Consider the following 20270-nt stretch of genomic DNA (forward strand, 5'->3'; position numbering starts at 1 on the left):
GGGCATGGAACTTTGGTGTTATTCCTAAATTTTTTATAAATTTGTTTTAATACCGAGTCCATAAAATGTGTACCTCTATCTGAATCTATCTCCCCTGGTATACCAAATCTAGGTATGATCTTCCTTAACAATATCTTTGCTACAAAGCTTGATGTGTTTTTGTTGGATGGAAAAATTTCTGGCCATCTTGTTAGTTGATCCACAATTACCAAGCAGTATTTATAATTCCCTGCTTTAGGCATGTTCATGTAATCTCTGTAAGTTTTCAAAGCATGTATACACTAGAGGCTGTCACCCAAAAGCTTTTTTGTTTAAATATGTGCTGGCAAACTGAACAAGATGAACATACCTTGGAAGCAATGCTGGTAATACCAGGTTCAATCCATATTTTCTTCACTATATCTATTATTGCCTGTGTACCAGAATGACCTTTTGCAAGTATGGCTTGGCAGATTTGATTATAAAATGTTCTGGGGAGAAAAGGCTTCCCTATTGAAGCAATCCACACACCATTGTGTTGGCGGGCTTTAAAATTTTGTTTCCACTTCAGTATCTCTTTCTCTGTGTATACTTTTTCTAAATGTTTCACTAATTACAGAGAGGTTTAATATGAGTTCAGGACCTTGTTCTGCAGCAAATTTAGATGTGACATCTGCTCTATGATTTCCATGTGCGACAAAATCATTATTGTGAGTATGAACTTTGCAACAGACTGCAGGAAGTTGTTTAGGAAGCTGCAAAGCTTGCAACAGTTCATGAATTATTTCTGCATTGGCAATAGTTCTTCCAGCAGATGTTAAGAATGCATGATGATGCCATAAAGAACCAATTGAGTGGCTTATGCCAACTGCATATTTTGAGTCAGTGTATATTGTCACAGTCTGATTTTTTGAAATAACACAAGCTTATTTTAATGCAATTAATTCTGCTGCTTGGGTTCTCAAATTTCTAGACAGTGAAGCAAACCATAGAGTCTCAAATTCAGTGTATCTTGTGCCTTCCCTCATATAGGATGAGCCATCAGTAAACAAAATCAAATCAGGGTTGGTTAGGGGTGTATCAGAAAGATGTTCTCAAGGTCTTTCTGCTAGCTCAACTACTGTCTCACAGTTATGTAAAGGTGTGTAGGTAAATCAGGTAACAAAGTTGAAGGATTTCAACTGTTACATCTTTTAAGTGTAATATTGTCATTCTCCAATAAAGTGATCTCCACTGGTTTGAAAAGGCTTGAGTTCTGTGTCTTAACATTAACATTTCAACTTCATGTGGACACATGACAGTCAAAGGACATCCTAACACAAGTAGCTGCTTTGGGCATTAACAAGGCTGTTGCTGCAACACCCTGAAGACGTGGGGTTGCTCCTACCACTGTGGGACCTAGTTGGGATGAATAATAAGCTATAGATGCCTTTGGAGTGGTCCTAAACTTTGGATGAGGATGCCAGATACTACACCTCTCTGTTCATGTACATGTAGAATAAAAGGGTTTTTGTAGTAAGGAATTCCAAGAGCAGGTGCAGATAAAATAGCTTATTTTAATTTAGTGATGGCCTACAACTGTTCTAGTGTTAACTTCAGTTGCTCTTTAACAATATCTCTAGTTAGGTCAGTTAATGGCTTTGTAATCTCCCCATATCCTGGAATCCACTGCCTACAAAATCCTGTGGTACCCAATATTGCTCTGAGTTGTTCATTGGTCTTTGGAGTACTAAGTTTTTGCATATTTGCTATTCTTTTCTGTGAAATATATCTGGATCCTTCTGATAACACAAATCCTAGATACTCTACCCTGGGTAGATACTAATGTACTTTGGACTTTGAGATCTTATGTCCCCTCTTATACAACTCAATCAAAGATGTTTGCTATAGAAGCAAGTCATCCACAAAATGAATTTACTTTCCCTAAAATGAATATTTTCAAGATCTTGTGTTAATATTTGTGAAAAGATTTTTGGGCTTTCTGTGTAGCCTTGTGGCAAACAACACCATGTGCATGGGCTCTTTTCCAGGTAAAAGGAAAAAAATTTTGAGTCTTCATGAATGGGAATATAAAAGAAAGCAGAGCACAAATCTACCACAGTAAAATATTTTGCATGGCTGGGAAATGATGAGATTATTGTTGCAGGACTTGGGACAATAGCATTTCCTTTAACTACATGCTTATTAATTGCTCTAAGATCTTACAGATCTTAAAAAAGTGCAGAGCATTTCAATCAGGTCAACCACCACTCCAGGAGGTCAGAGTCTTTAAAAAATTATCCCAGGTTGTCCTAGATTGGATGATTGTTTCACTTCATTAGTATAAATATTAATGTAACTGCATTGCCAGCTAGAAGTAAGTCAGGAATAAGATCAATAATAAGAATGTTCATTGTCACTATTATTTATTTTAAATAATGCTATAAATGCTAGTAATAGCAATAAAATAAGAAAAAGAAACTGTGCCATATTGGTCTTTGAAAAGTGGACACTGATTGACATGAGGAGTATTGTAAAACAGAAGTTGTTGGCTTCATCCTTAGTTAAGGGGATGATATTTTCTTGTGCACACTACAATATAGCATCACGGACCCTATATCCATATTAGTAATAGATCCACTTCTGAACTTTAGCCATTCTTGAAAAATCATCATCATGATTACTTAGAACAGTAGAACATTTATAGTATCTCTGATGAGCACTAATATGCTCCACAAACACAAAAATAAGATGAGAAGTGTGGCCATAAACTGTAATAGTTAAAATGGTTGAGGTTGTAAACTGTAGTGAGTTAAAATAGTGGAAGACTTAAATTGTGATAGATATAAGAGTGGATAAGTAAATTGTGACAGCAGAAAATATGTTTCCACTACAATGTCTTGTTTTAAATCAAATATAAGGTGGTTGCCAGGGAAATATTTCCAATTATGAATATACCCAAGTCAACTGGGTTTTATAGAGAATTTAATTAATAATACAATGAGGAATCAAAGAGAGAGAGAGAGAGAGAGAAAAGGGAAATAAATGAGAAAAGAATAGGCCGGCCCAGGCAGCCCTGGCCAACCCAGGCCTAAGCCCTAAAAGAAAAGATCAGTCAGTCCTAATCACTCACCATAAGATCTGTTCAAGAGAGGATTCTAGTGACACCAGGCCAGCATCATCTCAGCTGCTTTCACCAGCTCAATCCTCCATCTGAATGTTTCCGAAAGAGTCCCTTGAGCTCCTATCTGAGCTCCTATTTAAAGGGCAATTTCTCCTATGTCACCTCCCCTAAGTCCTTACATCTATCAATCACAGTAGACGTTTTTCAAAGAACAGACCATTCTTAGTCCACACCTAAGAAGATGTGGATTTTTGAGTAATTGACACCAGGAAAGCTCTGAGTAAGTTTCCCAGTTCTTTGTTCCTTGTAAATTCACAAGTTGCTTGACCTTTATGGGTACTTAGCAACCTTTTGTATTAGTTCTAAAAATAGGCATGGCTTAAGTACGGGTTTAAGTACTTTTCATTGTTCAGCAAGGAGTTTTTTCCCCTAAAGCAGTCTTAAGTACAGGTGGAGTAGAGGTCTTCCCATTTCTGATCTAAGTAGATTTCTCACTTTCCAAATGGGGAAAGGTCCCAGTAGGGAATTGTTCCAATGGAGAATTCCCCAATGGGGAATTTTTTTAACATTCACAAGTCCGAGAAATTTCAAGACTCACAGAAGCATCAGAAAATTTCATCCATTGCTCATGACATGAAATGGGAGAACATCTGATTATCTAATCTTGTTCTCTCCGAGGCCTATTATTTTAAAGCTTTAGCCACTGGAAACAACACATTCTCCAATGATATCTCTGAGCCAGAGTCTATCTTCGTCAGCCTTGCTTTCTTCACAAATGTCACCACTAAGTCCATAAATAGCTCTTCTGCCTTCAGAATATGATCCCTAAAAATCAAAAGCTAAGTTCATAAGTACAATTTATTTTTATTTTCCTTATGCTAAGCATATAATAATAAAGCTTAATAGACTATGTCACTGTATGGAGAAGAGACAGACAGGATGTGAGAATGATGAAGGTGATATGTGGCATAAAGTGCTGGACCAATAAATTTATCCTCTCCAAGTTAAATATTTTCATTCAACAAAATGCTTGCCCCAAGGTAAGAAGATTACTAGAAGATATAACATCAATAGATTTGAGTGCTTGTTGTTGGGTATTTAACATCATATCAACATTTACTCCACCCTTTTTATCTTCCAGTTAAGAATCATCAATTAAGGAGGACAATTGCAAGTATCTTGCTAGCAATGACTAAGAGAGAGATATCATGTCTCCCCATCCCCATTCCATGATTTTCACAATAAAATTTATTTCCTTTATAGATATGGACAATGGAGATATCCTTTATCTCCTGGGGGATAACATCCTCTTCCTTTGTAACCTAGGAAATTTTAGTCAGCTTTTGTATGAGCAGTAAACTTTCTGCCTTGAAAATCTGCTAGCAAGGAATCAGTACCAGACATTTTGCCAAGAAGACAGACCCAATATCATTCAAAACCAGTCAATGACTTCATCATTGGTTGATGATAATCTATTGAATCCACTATGGAAGTGTTCAGCCTATCTCTCCAAGATCATGCTCTTATCACTGATCAATGAGGTTCCATCAGCACTGATTAACTGAGATGCACCATAGGCCTCTGTTTCATAAAAAATCTTAAAAGAAATTACAGAAATGCTTTGAATTGTTACAATCAGTGTAAAACTGAATTTCACTTGCCTTCTTGCTGAGCCAAGAATCCTGCATCTCCCTAAGCTTCATTTGCAAGTTATTTTTGAAGGAGTTAAAAGCTGACATCTTAGAGATGGATGAATTATTCTATTGGTAATCTCTATAGAGTTCTCATTATTCATTTAGTACAGTGGTTCTCAACCTTTCTTAATGCTGTGACCCCGCAATACAGTTCCTCATGTTGCAGTGACCCCAAACCAAAAAATTATTTTGGTGGCTACTTCACAACTGTAATTTTGCTACAGTTATGATTCGGAATGTAAATACCTGATATACATTATGTATTCTCATTGCTACAAGTTGAGAGGTTTAGAACTGCTGATTTAGTAGCTTCTGATTTAGCATCATTTTTATCAAACCAATCCTGATGTTTGAGAGTGTTCTGGCCCAGATAAGTAAATATGGTATTACCAAATCCCTAGCTGCCTACTCTTTTTTCTGCTCCATTTTTGACAATCATGGTGTGGGCTTAGCTGTCCCTCCAAATCAGGAACAAATTGTTCATCCATGAAAAAAAGCACTGTAATCTGATGACATTGCCTTACAGTAGTTTTCTTGCCTTGGGGTCAACATTTTGTTGAATGAAAATGTTTGTTTTACTTTGAGAGATTAAGTCTATGATCTGTCCTATATTCTATACCACACATCATCTTTGTCACCCTCACATCCTACACCTCTTCTCACATTGACATGGTCTATTAAATGTTTGCTACCATTGGATCTTACTAATGATTTAGGACTATTTTATGGAGATCTCACACAAGGCAAGTGCTCACTTGAAGATTAAAAGGAGCAATGCAAGAACACTCTCAAGGTCTCTCTGAAAAACTCTGGTATCAACTGCAAGACATGGAAGACCCTGGCCTACGACCATCCAGCATGCATTCCTGTATCAAAGGTGCTGTGCCCTATAAGCAAAGCAAACTTGTAGTAGCTCAAAAGAAACATGAAATGTATAGATTTAGAGATACCACCACTCCAAATGCTTATTCAGATTATTTGTGCCTGATTGATTTAGAGCCTTCCATGCTCATATTGGTTTCATCACCCACATTTGGAGACACTATATAATACTGATCCTGGTGTAGTGTTGTTATTTTCATCCTCTTTGACTCAATGACTGACTGAATAAGAGCCAGGGAAAACCAGATTTTGAAATATTTTTATACTATGTCAGTTTCCTCAAACAACTGCCAGTTTAAACTTAAAGGCAGAGAAACTTTCTAGTTCCCTATTTTCTCACCAAATTCCCTTCTCTGACCTAGAGATATGAAAACATAACTTTAAATAATATCTGTTTTCCCAACATGTTTTTGATGGGCTTTCAGCGTTTATTTGGTCATGAACCAATAGCTTTCCTTGACACAAAGGCCTCAAGAATTGTGATAATACCTTATGCAATTTCTTCCAGGACTATTTTAAATTTAAATTTAAAATTTTCAATTAAGTTCTTTAAAATAAATTGCAAGCAAAAGAAACTTAGGTGCAATGGTAAAAACCACCACCACCACCACAACCACAACAAAACAAGCCTCCTGTCTTATTCCTCTGAGAATGGTTCCCATATATAGCTGAAAGTATAATAGTCACAGGATGCAAAAGTATTGTTTTTGATTATCTGATCACTTTTTTTTCCAATGCCTTTTTTTTCTGGGTCATCCTTACCTAATTAGAATCACAAGAATCATGGAAATCACCATGATTCAAATCTACCAATTAACACCAAATAATCTAGATCAGACCTAAACTTAGCCCAGCCCAGTGATTCTTACTAGGGACTGGAATACAATGAACCATAAAATTCAACAAAAATTACTTATAAGATTTAGAAATATATATTTTTCACATTTACTAACAAAATAGATGCTGCTCTCCTCTGTCTTCACATATACCATGGCAGACCGGCTGGATCAGAAAGACATCCAAAAGAGCAGGGAAATTCCTGCTAAACTTTGGACACCCCTGGAAACCACAAAGCCATCTTAATGTTTTAAGCCTCAGTCTATAGACCAATTAAATCCTAAAGATAGCAGTCCTACCTCTTAAAAGAAAATCAATCTCACCCATGTAAAATACTATTCCTACTACACTAAATTGAATGCAATACCTGTCAAACATACTAATGATATGCTAGAGGTGAGAAAAGTTGCATTCTAACTAAGACCATCATTCCCCCACCCCAAACAGTTTGCCACAAAATTTCCAGAAGAGCTTACTACCATAAATGGATCTCATTTCCAATAAATATGAGAAGAATTTTATACACTTGCCTATTCTGTATAGAATGTTTATATTTCTGCCACAGCCATCAATGTAAAGGAAGAACAAACCAAACAAACCAAAAAGCACTCCTCTACACTTCAAGGTAGGAGGAGAAATGATGTTAACAAAAACCAAAAACCCAAACAAAGAGGAAGAATATCACATAGAATTCTTCTTCTGAAGAATCAGAAGGCAATCAGGTGGCTCAGTGGATAAATAGCCAGGTCTGGAGTTGGGAGATCTTGGGTTCAAATCTGGCCTCAGATATGTCCTGTGTGATCCTGGGCAAGTCACTTAACCCCAATTGCATAGCCCTTACTGCTTTTCTTAGAATCTATTCCTAGAAGGCAAAGGTTTTATTAAAAAAAAGCATTATACAGACCTTTGAACACAAACACTTGGAGCTAAGAAATAAATATTTGGCTATTTATAGACAAATAGGTAGCATATTGTTCAGAGTATTGGATCTGGAAATCAGTAGTGATGGATGTTGTTTTTCTCTAAGGGCAGACACAGATGACAACAAGAAGTCTATTGTTTTCTCAGGGCTTTATGTAAGAAGCAAGAGAAAATTTCTCAAGATATTTCAACCTAGATAAGTGTTGTTTCCAACTCTTTGTGATCCCATTTGGAGTTTCCTGACAAAGACGCTGGAGTGGTTTGCTATTTTCTTTTCCAGCTCATTTTTATGGATGAGGAACTGAGTCAAATGTGATTGTGACTTTTCTAGGGTCACATAGCTAGTAAACTAGTGTCTGAGTCCAGATTTGAATACAGGACCAGCACTTTATCCATTCTTCTACCTAATTGCCCAAACTAGATAACTACTCCCCACTTTAAGTGACTTTCATAGAGGCAAATGATGCTGCCAAAGGAAATTCTGAAGCAACTCTAGAAATCTTGTACCAAAAAAAAAATCAAAGACTTTAAGAACATCAATGTTGTTGGCACCAATGCCAATAGAAATCAAGGACATGAATGGAAAAAGGCAGCTGGCTAAATTGATATTGGAGAATGAGTCTGGACTTCTCAACCATGACTTGTGGGCACCAAGCTGGAATAGAGTGCCCTCAATAAAGGATGATAAGAATGTCTTTAGTTTCAACCTTGCAAATCCAATCAAAGGGGTTTTGAAATGGAAAAGGAGAAAACTGCTTATGAATATCCACTAAGCTAGTACAAAGTAGCTAGAGAAGTCCTCCCATATCCATGGTTTCACTTACCCAGAGTCATTCCAGGGAAAGGAGGGAGGCAGAAGGAGGGGTGGGGGTTCTGCTGGATGAGGTCAGTGACTGAGTGACAGAGTGAGGCAAAAGTCACTTCTCTCTATACAAGTGGTCTGCCCAGGGTAGTGGTCTGTTCATAGTGGTGGTCTTTCCATGTCAGTTTTTAAGTTTTCATCTTGAAATTTTTAAGGAAATTTATGGGGAATATGGAATCCCAAAAGTATCAGGCCCAGGGGGAGGAGAGGGAAAGAGAACATAGTATTATGAAGTAAAGTTAATATGTGTCAAAAGTAAAAGTGAAAATTCCCTGTAGTTTTGGGCATCCACTGGGGGTCTTGGAACATATCCCTTGCAGATACAGGGGCCCTACTGTAAAATGTAGGAAGAACAGCAGGAGAAGTTCATAGGAGACAAAAATTTAAGAAAGAGGCCAGTAATAAAAACTATGACTTCAAATACTTATACATAAATACACATGTAACAGATTTTTTAGCTGAAAATTTGGGTCCTTCATGGTTGCTTTTGGTCATACTATAAATTACTCAAAGGACTTAACTTTTCTGTATGACATAGGAAACCATGAGTGGCTCTTAATCCTCTCACCACCCCCAAGAAAGCAACAGAGATGCAGTGCTACATTTATTACAGAACAAAGAGCTTTTGACTCAAGCCCCTTTGGGGTAACTCTCTGGGTAATAAGATATGACTCCAGTAAGGGATGTAGAAGAACAAAACCTTTCTTATAAATTTAGAACTTTAGTAGTACCTTTAATAGTAACATCCAATTTCCTCCCCCTGGTTTTTATAGCTTCTGATGCTGTTGTGATAGGAATATTTGTTTTACATGAGGGTAGTCTGGCTTTCCTTTAAAGAGTCAGGAATACTACTTTTGGGATTTGGTTGATCTAGGGCAGTGATGGCAAACCTTTTAGAGGGGCAGGTGATGTGTGAAATGTCCTTAGGAGTCCATGGGTAAGGAAGCAGTCTGCCCACATCCATCTGGCTTTCTAGAAATAAACTCTGAAAAACTTTGTGCTGGGGCAACAGTACATGTGCCCACAGAGGTTTCTGAGTGCCTCTCTCTAACATGTGTGCCATAGGTTTGCCACCATGGAGCTAGAGGATCAGACATTAAACCATAGAATAGTTTTTAAGATCTTTGCCTATGTGACAACTAGTACCTGAGTCTGCAACTAGGTAAGTTTGTGCTTGGCCCAATTTTATTTCCTTCTTTGTAGTATCAATGGCTGCAAAAAAGTTGAGGAGGATGGAAATTAAGTGATGGCCATTAGATGGGACAATTAAGCAATCACTGTTAACTTTGGAGAGAATAGTTTCAGTTGAATGGTAAAATCAGAAGCAAGACTTAAGAGAATTAAGAAGACTGAAAGGAAGATGAGGCACTAACTGCAGATGGCCTTCTTAAGTTTATCCACACACAAAAAAAGAGATACATAAGGGGGACAGACTAATCAAGTGAGGGTTTGGGGTTTGTTTTTTTTTTTTTTGATGATGACATGAGTGTTTCTATGATATAGGGAAGCAAGTAGTAGACAGGAAGAAATTGAAGATTAGTGAAAAAATAGGATGGATAATGAATCACTTGGCTTATACTGATTTACCTTGACAAAAAGAAAAGACTTTCATTGTGGAACAGAGGTAAAGGAGGTAGTGATGGAAGGTATCAGAAGGATAACTGATAAGGAAGAAAAGATAAGAGGAACTTTTAGGGGAATGCTTCAATTTTTTTTTTCAATTAAAGAGGAAGCAAGGTTCTCACCTAAAAGGACATGAGAAGAGGAACTATGGGATATTTGAAAAGGTTTGGAAAAGTTTCTGTGATAAGATGGTAAATTGATTAGACTGTAAAAAGACTGCCTTGCTGCAATGGAAGTTCAATTGAGTCCAATTCAAATGTAATATACATTTGTAATGGACCCAGTCATCATGGTTTTATGATTTTTCTCTGGTATCATTCAGTAGCCTTAGAGTAGGGACAAAGGTAGGAGGTGATTCAAAGGATAGACCTAGGCCTGGTGTCAGGAGGATCTGGGTTCAAATACTTCCTAGCTATGTGATCCTGGGCAAGTCACTTAACCCCAATTGCCTAGCCCTTATTGCTCTTCTGTCTTGGAACCAATATATAGTACCAATTCTAAGGTTAATTAAAAAAAAAGACTAAAGAACTATATAACTGCATTGCTATTGCCTTTCTATACTTAGCAAAATTGGTGAAGGGGATACAACTCTTAGATCCTGACTCTGATCACCTAAACTGGGTGAAAAACACAAAAGTAATACCAAGAGCATCAACGTTGGAGGCTCTGTGCAAGCAGGAGTAATTTCTGCAGGAGACCTTCTGATCTTCAATGGAAGCTCCAGAGAGAATTATAATTCATAGTTTATAGTTCAGGAGGAAAATAGAACCTTTTCAAATTATGCAGCACCCTTGCCTGTACTTGGTTAATTAAATGAGTTGCAATTGGCACATTTGTCTATTTCTCCATTTCTGGGTATGCCTCTGAGAACTCATGAAAGAATCGGGCTTTCAATGGTTCATATAAAAAAAATCACAATAAAATTCATATAGCAAAATTATGGTTGTTCTCTCAAATTCAAAATTGAATCAAACAAAACTCAACAGTTTCTTCATAATGATAAATTAAATAATCCCAAAATTCCAGGGATTTGTCCTTGGCTTAAATATTTTCATTATTGAGGTCCCTCATGTTTAGCCTACTAGAACTCAGGATTGTTAATCGATCTCATTATTATTTCCCAAAAGTCATTAAAAATCAAATAAATATATACAAATATCACTTCCCTAAGTCTGAGTGGGGCCTTTTTTCAGGAGAATTCCTTGAAATAACTAGGTAAAGATGATCATTAGCAATACAATTGAATCCAATTCTGGCAACGGTTGAGTACAACTAGTTTTTTTTTTTGTTGTTGTTAGTCCTTTGCTAATGAGGTAAAAATCTCTTTCCTTTCCAAAAAGTTCAGTCCCTCTAGGTCGGTGTTAGCAACATTTTTCAGAGTTTGAATGCTCAGAGGGCAAATTCAAGCTGTCTGTGAGCCCCACCTCCCATCTTATTACCCTAGAGAATGTCAGGAGAGAGGAAGTACTCACATTAGGTGGCTTGGCAAAGGAGTGGGGCATGCAAAAACTATTGTTGGGAGCTGGGAAGAGGGGTAACAGAGCAGCTTCCTGAGTGCCAGCTAGGCACATGTGCCAATACTTCACCAACACTGCTCTAGGATATTCTGAATGTAAACTGGGTTCTGGAGATATATTCTAGTACAAGTTTTCAAAATTTTTGGTCCTAGAAGCTCTTTATCCTTTTAAAAATTATTGAGGACCCTCTCCCTGCCTTTGACAGAGCTTTTGTACATGTGGTTTATATCAGTGTTTTTCACATTAAAAATTAAAGCATCTTAGTATTATTATAAAAATGATTTAGACTTCACAGACCCCTGGACCACACTTTGAAAATATCTACCCATATAGAATTTGAAGGATGTTTCAAACAATCAGAAGGAGGGCTTAACATATAGTTGACCACAATTATCTTCAAGAGATAGTACTTAAGGATTCAGAGTATATTCATACAGTTGTGTATGAATATACTCTTTTTGTTGAATGACAAAAATTTCTAATCTTGGGGGTTGGAAGGCAGTAAAGGGAGTTGGTTGGGGAGAGCATGGCTAGAAAAAGATGCCTTATAGTAAGTAATTACCATCTATAACAGAATCACCAAAAAAAAAAAAAAACCACCACCACAAGAAAAAAGGCCAGTCCAGTTTCACCTTCCTTCACACTGTCAAACCCCAACTTTAACAAGTTCATTACGTTGAAATATTGTACAGTATAAAGCTAACCCTATTACATCTAGAATAAAATATAATTGTTCATTTTTTAATCATAACCTGTTTTCTCTAACCCATCTCACCTTTTCACCTTTCCAGTCTTCTTGTAATTTATGTGATCCAATGACACTGATCTCACACTGTTACTAAAACAAGATACTTTCACTGGCTGCATCCCATCTATGGAATGCTCTCCTTCATCTCTCCTTCCTTCAAGTCTCAATTAAAATCTTACCTTCTACAGGAAGTCATTTTCAATCCTTCTTACTTCTAGTGCCTTCCCTTTGTTAAATATCTCCAATCTATCATAATAGCTGCTTTATTCAAAGTTACAAAACAAAGAGCCTTTTCTCTAATAAATATTCAAAGAATATGAACAGACAGTTTTAAAAAAGAAACAAATCTAAGCTATTTAAAATACTCTCAATATGCTACATCTAAAATACCCCAATCATTTATTGTTAAGTTGTTTTTCAGTTGTGTTTATTAACTCTTTGTGATCCCACTTGGGGTTTTCTTGACAAAGATACTGGAGTGGTTTGTCATTTTCTTCTCCAACTCATTTTATAGATGAAGAAACTAAGGAAAACAGGATTATCTAAGTTATTCAAGATCACACAATAAGTATCTGAGGCCAGATTTAAATTGAGGAAGATGAGTCCTCCCGACTCCAGGATGAATACTCTTATCCACTGTGCCACTCAAATCATAAATTACAGAAATGCAAAATAAGAACAATTTTGAGGTTCCACCTCATATCCATGAGATGGGTATAGATGACAAAAAAAAAGGAAAATGACAAATGTTGGAGGAACTGCAAGGATCCTAATGAAGGAACAACCAAATGAATTAATAGCAGAGAAGAATAATCCCATAACTCCTCATTCTGTATGCTGTTTCCTACCAACCCAGCTGAGCAACACAAGCTCTTCTGAACACAAACATTTAGGAGAATAGTTGGGCTTTTCATGGAAATTTCATGGAAACTTGGGGGGGGGGGGTCATGGTTAAGGCCAGGAATAGTAATGAACCAAACTATCAGGCACAAAGGAAATTCTCTATAGACATGTTCTTTCTTCTATCTACTATAGGAATAGTTACTATAAAAACTGAGACAGCACACACACACAAAAAGGAAAGGGGCATGATCTATGGGACAATAATATATAAACTGTTTAGATGAGGGAATTAAAAATAAATATTTAACAGGGGGCAGCTGGGTGGCTCAGTGGATTGAGAGCCAGGTCTAGAGACAGGAGGTCCTAGGTTCAAATCTGGCCTCAGATACTTCCCAGCTGTGTGACCCTGGGCAAGTCATTTAACTCCCCATTGACAGCTCTTACCACTCTTCTGTCTTTGAACTAATACATAGTATTGATTCTAAGATGGAAGGAAAGGGTTTAAAAAAAAATAAAAATAAATACCTAACAAACTTTGATTCCATGAGGAATACAGAATAAAGAATAAATAGGCATAAGAAACAGAAACCAAAGGGGAAATGTCTAGAATATATTGAAAAAGAATAAAATTTAATGAAGAAGATGGGAGGGGGAGTTTTTTTTTTTTTGCAAAAAAGCTACCAAAAAATTTAAAAATAAAACTAATAAACAAAAGTTAAAGGGGACAACAGTCAGACTTTACTTGACTACTTAACTGGTAACGACTAGGATGTGGAAACAGAATTTGAGGGTGACCTGCCCATAGTTGGCAAGATGAGATGCATAGTATGTCTGAAATAGGTTAGTTGAGGGTATTCATTATTAAAATGCGTATGTGGGTAAACCACTGTTGGTGAGAACTGGGAGAGGAGAGGTGGAAACAAGAGGGGAAGGAGTATTGGCTGGAGTCAAGAGTCAAATCAACAAGCATTTATTAAGTGCCTGCCTACCTGCTAAGAGCTAGGCACTATACTAAGCACTGGGGATACAAAAGAAAGGCAAAACAAAACAAAACAAAACAAAAAACGAAACCCAGTCCCTGCTCTCAAGGAGCTCACAGTCTAATGAGGGAGACAAACATGCAAACAACTATGTACAAACAAGATACAGACAGGATAAATTGGAAATAATCAAGAGGGAGAGCACTAGCATTAAGGGAAAGGCTTCTTAGAGAAGGCAAGACCTTAGCTAAAAATAGAAGGAAGTCAGGAGAGCCAGGAGTTAGAAATAAGAAGGGAGAAAAGTCCAGATATGGGATGGGGGATAGAGAAAATAACTGGAATCTTGTGAGATGGCGTGCCTTCGGCAAGGAATATTTAAATGACAAGGAGAGTCATCACTAGATCTCTGGGGCATGTAGGAATGAAGTAAAAAAGCCTGGCAAGGTAGAGAGGACCAGGCTATGAAGGGTTTTATATTTGAACCCAGAGTTAATAGGGAACCACTAGAGTTTATTGAACAGGGGAGGATGACATGATTAAACACGTACTTTAGGGAGATCCATTTGCCTCCATTTGTGGAGGATGGAGAGTAGAGGCAGAGACCTGTTTCAAATTGTACCTCTCACATTATGTGATCCCAGGCAGGTCACTTAACTTCTTTGTGCCTCAGTTTCCTCATCTTAAAAATGAGATTGGAATAAATGGCTTCTGAGGTCCCTTCCTATATTCTATATTTATGATCCTGTAATCCAAAGTGGCCAGGCCATGTTGCACTAAACAGGAAGGGTGGACACCAAATCTACCTAAGCCATTTTCTTAAATTATCCTCCCTAAACTTCTGAAGTTATATTCTAAGTGGAAAAAAGTTAAAAACCCGGCCAACCAGGTGAGTTGTTTCTATGACAGTTCCTTTCCCTAAACCTACCTGATTGGTTGCATCTGTTTCATTCACTAGTTATTCATTCTTTCACACTTCCTTCTCTATGTGTGGACATCTGTTAGGCAGGCAATTTTTTAAAAAAAACTCTTATTTTCCAGATTAGAATCTGTGGAGTCTGTGAACTTTTTTTTTAAACATTTCAAGAATTGTAATTTTTTGTGTGTGTCATTTTATAATAAACTAGCTTATCTGAAAATGAAACTTCCTGTAAAACTTAAGATTTGATATGATACAAATTTCTTAAGACTTCACTGTGCTATACTACCCAGAAATTTCAAAGAAATCATTAAACACACAAAAGCATTCCACATCAAATGCTCTATCTATAAATGGTCCCTCAAAAATTCCTACTTATATTAAAAAAATAAATGTTGACACCCAGAACCATAGTATTTTTATGCTAAAACTAACAATGAATGGCAGTTGATAATACATGTATTTTAACCAGTAGAATTGCTTGTCAACTCTGGGAGGGAGAAAGGGAGAGAACATGAATCATGTAACCATGAAAAAAACTTTTTAAAATAAACCAAGAGATGGGCCTGAATGTTCACTTTTGATCTGTGGGTGACTTATTTAAAGAGCATTGGGATTCTTTTCTCCTTTTTTTTGAGAAAAATATCTTTCATGTCAAGTTTTTTTGTTACTTTTTACAGTCTTCACATTTTGACTTTTCTTTTGCAGACATGGTCTTTCATCTCTCAGAATGCTGAGAAATTCAGCAAAATAATAATAAAGGGAAGCTAGGTAGCACAGGGGACAGAGCCAGGTCTAGAGTTGGGAGGACCCAAGTTCAAATCTGGCCTCTGACACTTGCTAGCTGTGGCCCTGGGCTGATTCTAAGGCAGAAGGTAAGGGTTTTTTTCTTTGTTTGTTTTTTTAATTGCCATCAGTCTGGGTGCTTTCTGTCCTGCTCAGTAGTCTCTAATCCAAACTCTTTTCAGGTATAGAAATTCTCGTTAGCATAAGGGTTTTACTCATTTCTCCAGACCTACCCTCTTCCCTTAACTTTATTGTATGACTTTACAGGAAAATTTATTCTGGAAAGAGAAGTCCTCCAATTGATCCAAGTTGGAGATAACAAGTATGGATTACAAGCATTTGGTTAGATAACAGGATCTTTTGGACACAGCCTACAGAGAATGCTTGTTGGCTAATGACCCGACTAGTGTTATATGGATGGTCATTTAAGCACACAACCAGACACTACCTTGACTTTTTTTCTCTGTGTTATGACTGAATCACATCAACTGGATATCTCAGCTCCAATTGTATCGATGCTGTTTGTTTGCTCTTTTTTAGGGAAGTGTGATAGATAGATTGAGAAGACAGACAAAATGGAGGAAAAAACCCTGAGTGCCCTGTATAGGGGGCAAAAAAGCTGTCATGCAGAAATTGGCAGAAATCTTGACACTGTTGGGTGGTAAAGTTCTGTTTGTTGGCCTGGAAGGCATCCCAGGTAAAACAATCCATCAGGAACCAGAGTGCAATGCCATTAAAAACAAAAAGTTGACGACAATATTTCTGTTTTATGGCACCCAATTTTCCTGACTCTTGGGCTGTGTTCCCACAATAGGACTAAGACAGGAATGTTTCTGAGGTCACAGTATTTTCTACAAAGCTGGCATTTTCTCCACCTTGGAAACAATATTTGCTACAGAAAAACTAATTTTCTTCCAGTGAGCCTACAACAAAACCACCCAAAGTTTTTACTGTGCAGATTATCCGTGATTTGCATTGGAGAGAAGACTGAGATGGGAAAAGTTTCCTCATTTATAAGGAGTTAATCTGGATCTTTAAGATCCCTTTCTGCTATAAATTTATGATCTTTAGTAATAGAGATGAAAATTAAAAATCTCTGGCAACTCTCGCCTCACCTTCTATTACTTCTTCCTCTTTCACCTCTCTCTTCTCTCTTAATGTCCTGCCATCTTTTTGTCCCCCCTTTCCTTCTCCTCTTATCCTCTATTTGTCTCCTCTACCCTCTTCCCCCACCTTTCCTCTAGGTCTCACTCTTTCACTGTCTTCTTGCCTCTTCTATTCTTGCACCTCCATGTGGGGATACCTCTTCATATCCTATTGTTTTTATCTGCTTTCTTTCCTTTCCTTTACTCTTCTTCTTGCTTTTATTTGATCCCTTCCTCTTCTCCTCTAGCGAATCCCAATGTTAGCTTTGTGCTCCAGAGTGGAAACAATTTTGATTCTTCCCACAGACTCCATCTGTCAAACTAAGAAATTTGGAAATGACATAGACCATGGTCTGAAGGAGTTTATAATAGAAAGGGGAAGAATGTTCATGTATAAAAATAACCAATGCATACTAAAGTGTGAGATGAGAAATGCAAAGGAAAGGCAAAAACAAAATTCTATGAGAAATTTAAGGAGAGATCACTTGCAGCTGGAGATGAAGTAGTCAAGAAGGCTTCCTGGAGGAGGCATCTGAGTTTAAGCTGGCAAGAAGGGAAGAACTTCAACAGGCAGAGATGGGAGTAAGAGGAAGTAGTCCATGAACAAAAACACAGAAATAGGGAGGGCAAAACTCAAACAGGACATGTAAAGAAGTATGGTTTATACTTTTATTTGGCATAAAGTCGTAATGGGAATAGCCTTCCTCCAAGTCCTCCCCTTTCTTACCCTGGCCTGTTCAGCCTGAGGCCTCCATTCTGAGGAGTGGCCCCAGCCAGGCAGCTTTCATTCCCTTCTGGGTTCTGCCTAGACTTCTGGTCTTTAAAGCCCTCTCTCAGATACCTCCATTACAATATAAATACCTTGAGAAAAGGGAGTGCCATTCTTTTTACTTGCCTTTGCATCCCAGCTCTCAGCAAAGTAACTGGCATATCAATAAATGCCTATTTCCTTTTTTTAAATCCTTTGCACTAATCAGAAGGCCCAGCTTAATAAATGTTTAATTGGATTGACTTTAAGTAGTAGTAATGGAAACTATAACTTTGTTTTCCCCAGCTGACACATTTGCCTAAAGGCTAAGATGACAAAAATTAGAGAACACTTACCTGGACTATCATAACAATCGAATTGGTATTCCTGCACCCAGTTTTTCTTCTCTCCAATCTCCCTTACATGCAATTGCCGAATAGTTACTGATAAAGCACAGCGGGGCTGACCAAATCATTGGGGTGTGTGTGTGTGTGTGTGTGTGTGTGTGTTTAAAACCCTTTCCTTGAATCTTGGAATAAATACTGTGCATTGGTTCTAAGGTAGAAGAGTAGTAAGGGCTAGGTAATGGAGGTTAAGTGATTTGCCCAGGGTCACACAGCTAGGAAGTGTCTTGAGGCCAAATCTGAACCCAGGACCTCCCATTTCTGGACCTGACTCAATCCACTGAGCCACCTAGCTGCCCCCTGACCATGTCATTGTATGCTCAAGAAACTCCAGGGGATCCCTCCTGCCTCTAGGACAAAATATAAACTCCGTTATAGAACACTGACATACCTCTTCAGGTCTAGTCAAACTGCCCTACTTGTTAGTCTCCATATGATGTTCCTTTTGCCATCTCCACACCTTAACATTTCTGCTTTTTAGAACCCCTAGTTTTGTTCAAGGCCCAGTTCATTTGTGCCATTTGCTTTGGGAAACCTATCTTAATCCCCCCCAGTTGCCAGTATTCTCTTTGACAGAGCTTACTTTATATTTATTTAACTGTACATATGTTTTTTCCTACTCTATCCTTCTTTCTACCTCTCAGAACTCTATTTCTTAAGGGTTAGGACTTTTTATCCCCAGAGCATAGGACAATGCATGGCAATAGGTATTTAATGTTTATTGAATGAACGAGTGAACAAGATTGCAGACATGGCAAAGTACTAAATTAATAACCTTCCCTGCCTCTTCATTTTCAAGACAAGCCACAAGCCACATGGTTCTCAAGAGGCATCCTTTTTATTCTTATTTCATAGTGAGGCTCTCAATATAAAAAGGTCATCATTTACCACCATGTCTCAGCCCTCATTCCCTGTGGTCTTCTGTGAAATATCCCTCCGCTCCTGTGGCACCATTCCTCCAGGAACCTCCATTTATTCATGCCTACTACCTACATTCTCTTCCAGTTCTGATTCTGACTCTAGACTTCACCATCATGGTCTCCTTGTGGAGTGCTTTTCTACCTACTCTATCACACAGCCTCCTCTTCAGTTTTTTAGCTCCCTTTTATAGGTTGTCTTCTCCCCATTAGAATGTAAGCTCTTTTAAGAGCAAAGACTATCTTTCTTATTGCTTGTATTTGTATCTTCAGTACTTAGTATAGTGCCTGGCACATAGTAAGAGCTTATTTTTAGGTATCCATAGCAATAAATCATGTGAGAAATGATGAGGGCCTGAATTAGGATAGAGGCTATCAGAGAGAAAGGAAAGAGATGGTTTCAAGAAATGTTGTGAAGTCAGAACTGATAAAATATGGCAAATAGTTGAAGGGCAGATGAAAAAGAAATAAGAATGATTTCAAGATTCTGAACTGAGGTGTCTAGTACTGGGGTTTCTGGATGATTTTCTAAGGTCCTTTCCAGGTCAAAATACCATAAGTCTATATAAGGAATGGCCCTGCTAAAAAAGCTTCCTTGGTTGTCTGGGATTCACAGTGTATCTCTGAGTGATTTTTTCTATTCGGAGCGAAAGGAACGTTAATGTATACAGCTTTATTTTCAACTATAAGAGATTGTATTCTTGTTAAGTCCAAACATCTGGATAAATACTTTATATTTCAGACACTCTGAGTATAATCTCTTTTAGTGGATTTGACAGTACCTGGGCTATTAAAAGTGGAACCAGGAAGAAGACAAGACCCACACTTCTACCCACATAGATGCAAACTGTCTTTGCTTGCTGAGTAGAAATATTTCTTACATTTCTCAAAACATGATCCCAAAATTAAAGTATGACAAAGCCCAAACGTCATCTCTGAGTTATGGGTCAATATAAACTGATTAAACACAAAATGCAAATAAAATTATCTTTTAAAAAGTCTAGGCTGTTCATGAACACAGGGTAATCCAGAAACTCCTTTCACCATTCACACGATCAGAAGATATGTCCAATATCAAGATGTGGTTACAAGTCCCTTAGAAGCTTAAGTCTAGTAGCCATCATCATCATCCAAGTCACAGCCATAATCTGAAATGTAGAGATAATACAGATTAACAGCAAATACTCACCTGCACTACAAAAGAAGAAACAAAAATGTACTCTTATTCATTTATAATTATATTGTCTTCTTCTCCAGGATCCTACAGGGGCTGCTCAGTTCAGGTTCTCCGTCACTAGATCCCTTTGAATCCAGAGTGATCTCTCCCTCCTCTGAATTTACTGGCTCTAGCATTTGTTTGGTAAT

At 37.6% G+C, this 20270-nt stretch overlaps 1 protein-coding gene across 6 annotated transcripts in view; it reads right to left on the bottom strand.

Moving 5' to 3' along the window:
• Window positions 1–13963: 13963 nt before the first annotated feature.
• The window catches only part of BRF1 (BRF1 RNA polymerase III transcription initiation factor subunit), a 207169-nt gene continuing 200862 nt past the window's right edge, over window positions 13964–20270 (bottom strand). For all 6 annotated transcript variants that reach the window (XM_001363975.4, XM_056811075.1, XM_056811076.1 and 3 more), the window contains one exon: window positions 13964–20053. In XM_001363975.4, coding sequence (XP_001364012.2) covers window positions 20016–20053 — 38 coding nt within the window. In that variant the 3' untranslated portion in view covers window positions 13964–20015. The remainder of the gene's footprint in view (window positions 20054–20270) is intronic.

This window comes from Monodelphis domestica, chromosome 1, assembly GCF_027887165.1.
Source record: "Monodelphis domestica isolate mMonDom1 chromosome 1, mMonDom1.pri, whole genome shotgun sequence".
Classification (NCBI taxonomy): Eukaryota; Metazoa; Chordata; class Mammalia; order Didelphimorphia; family Didelphidae; genus Monodelphis; species Monodelphis domestica.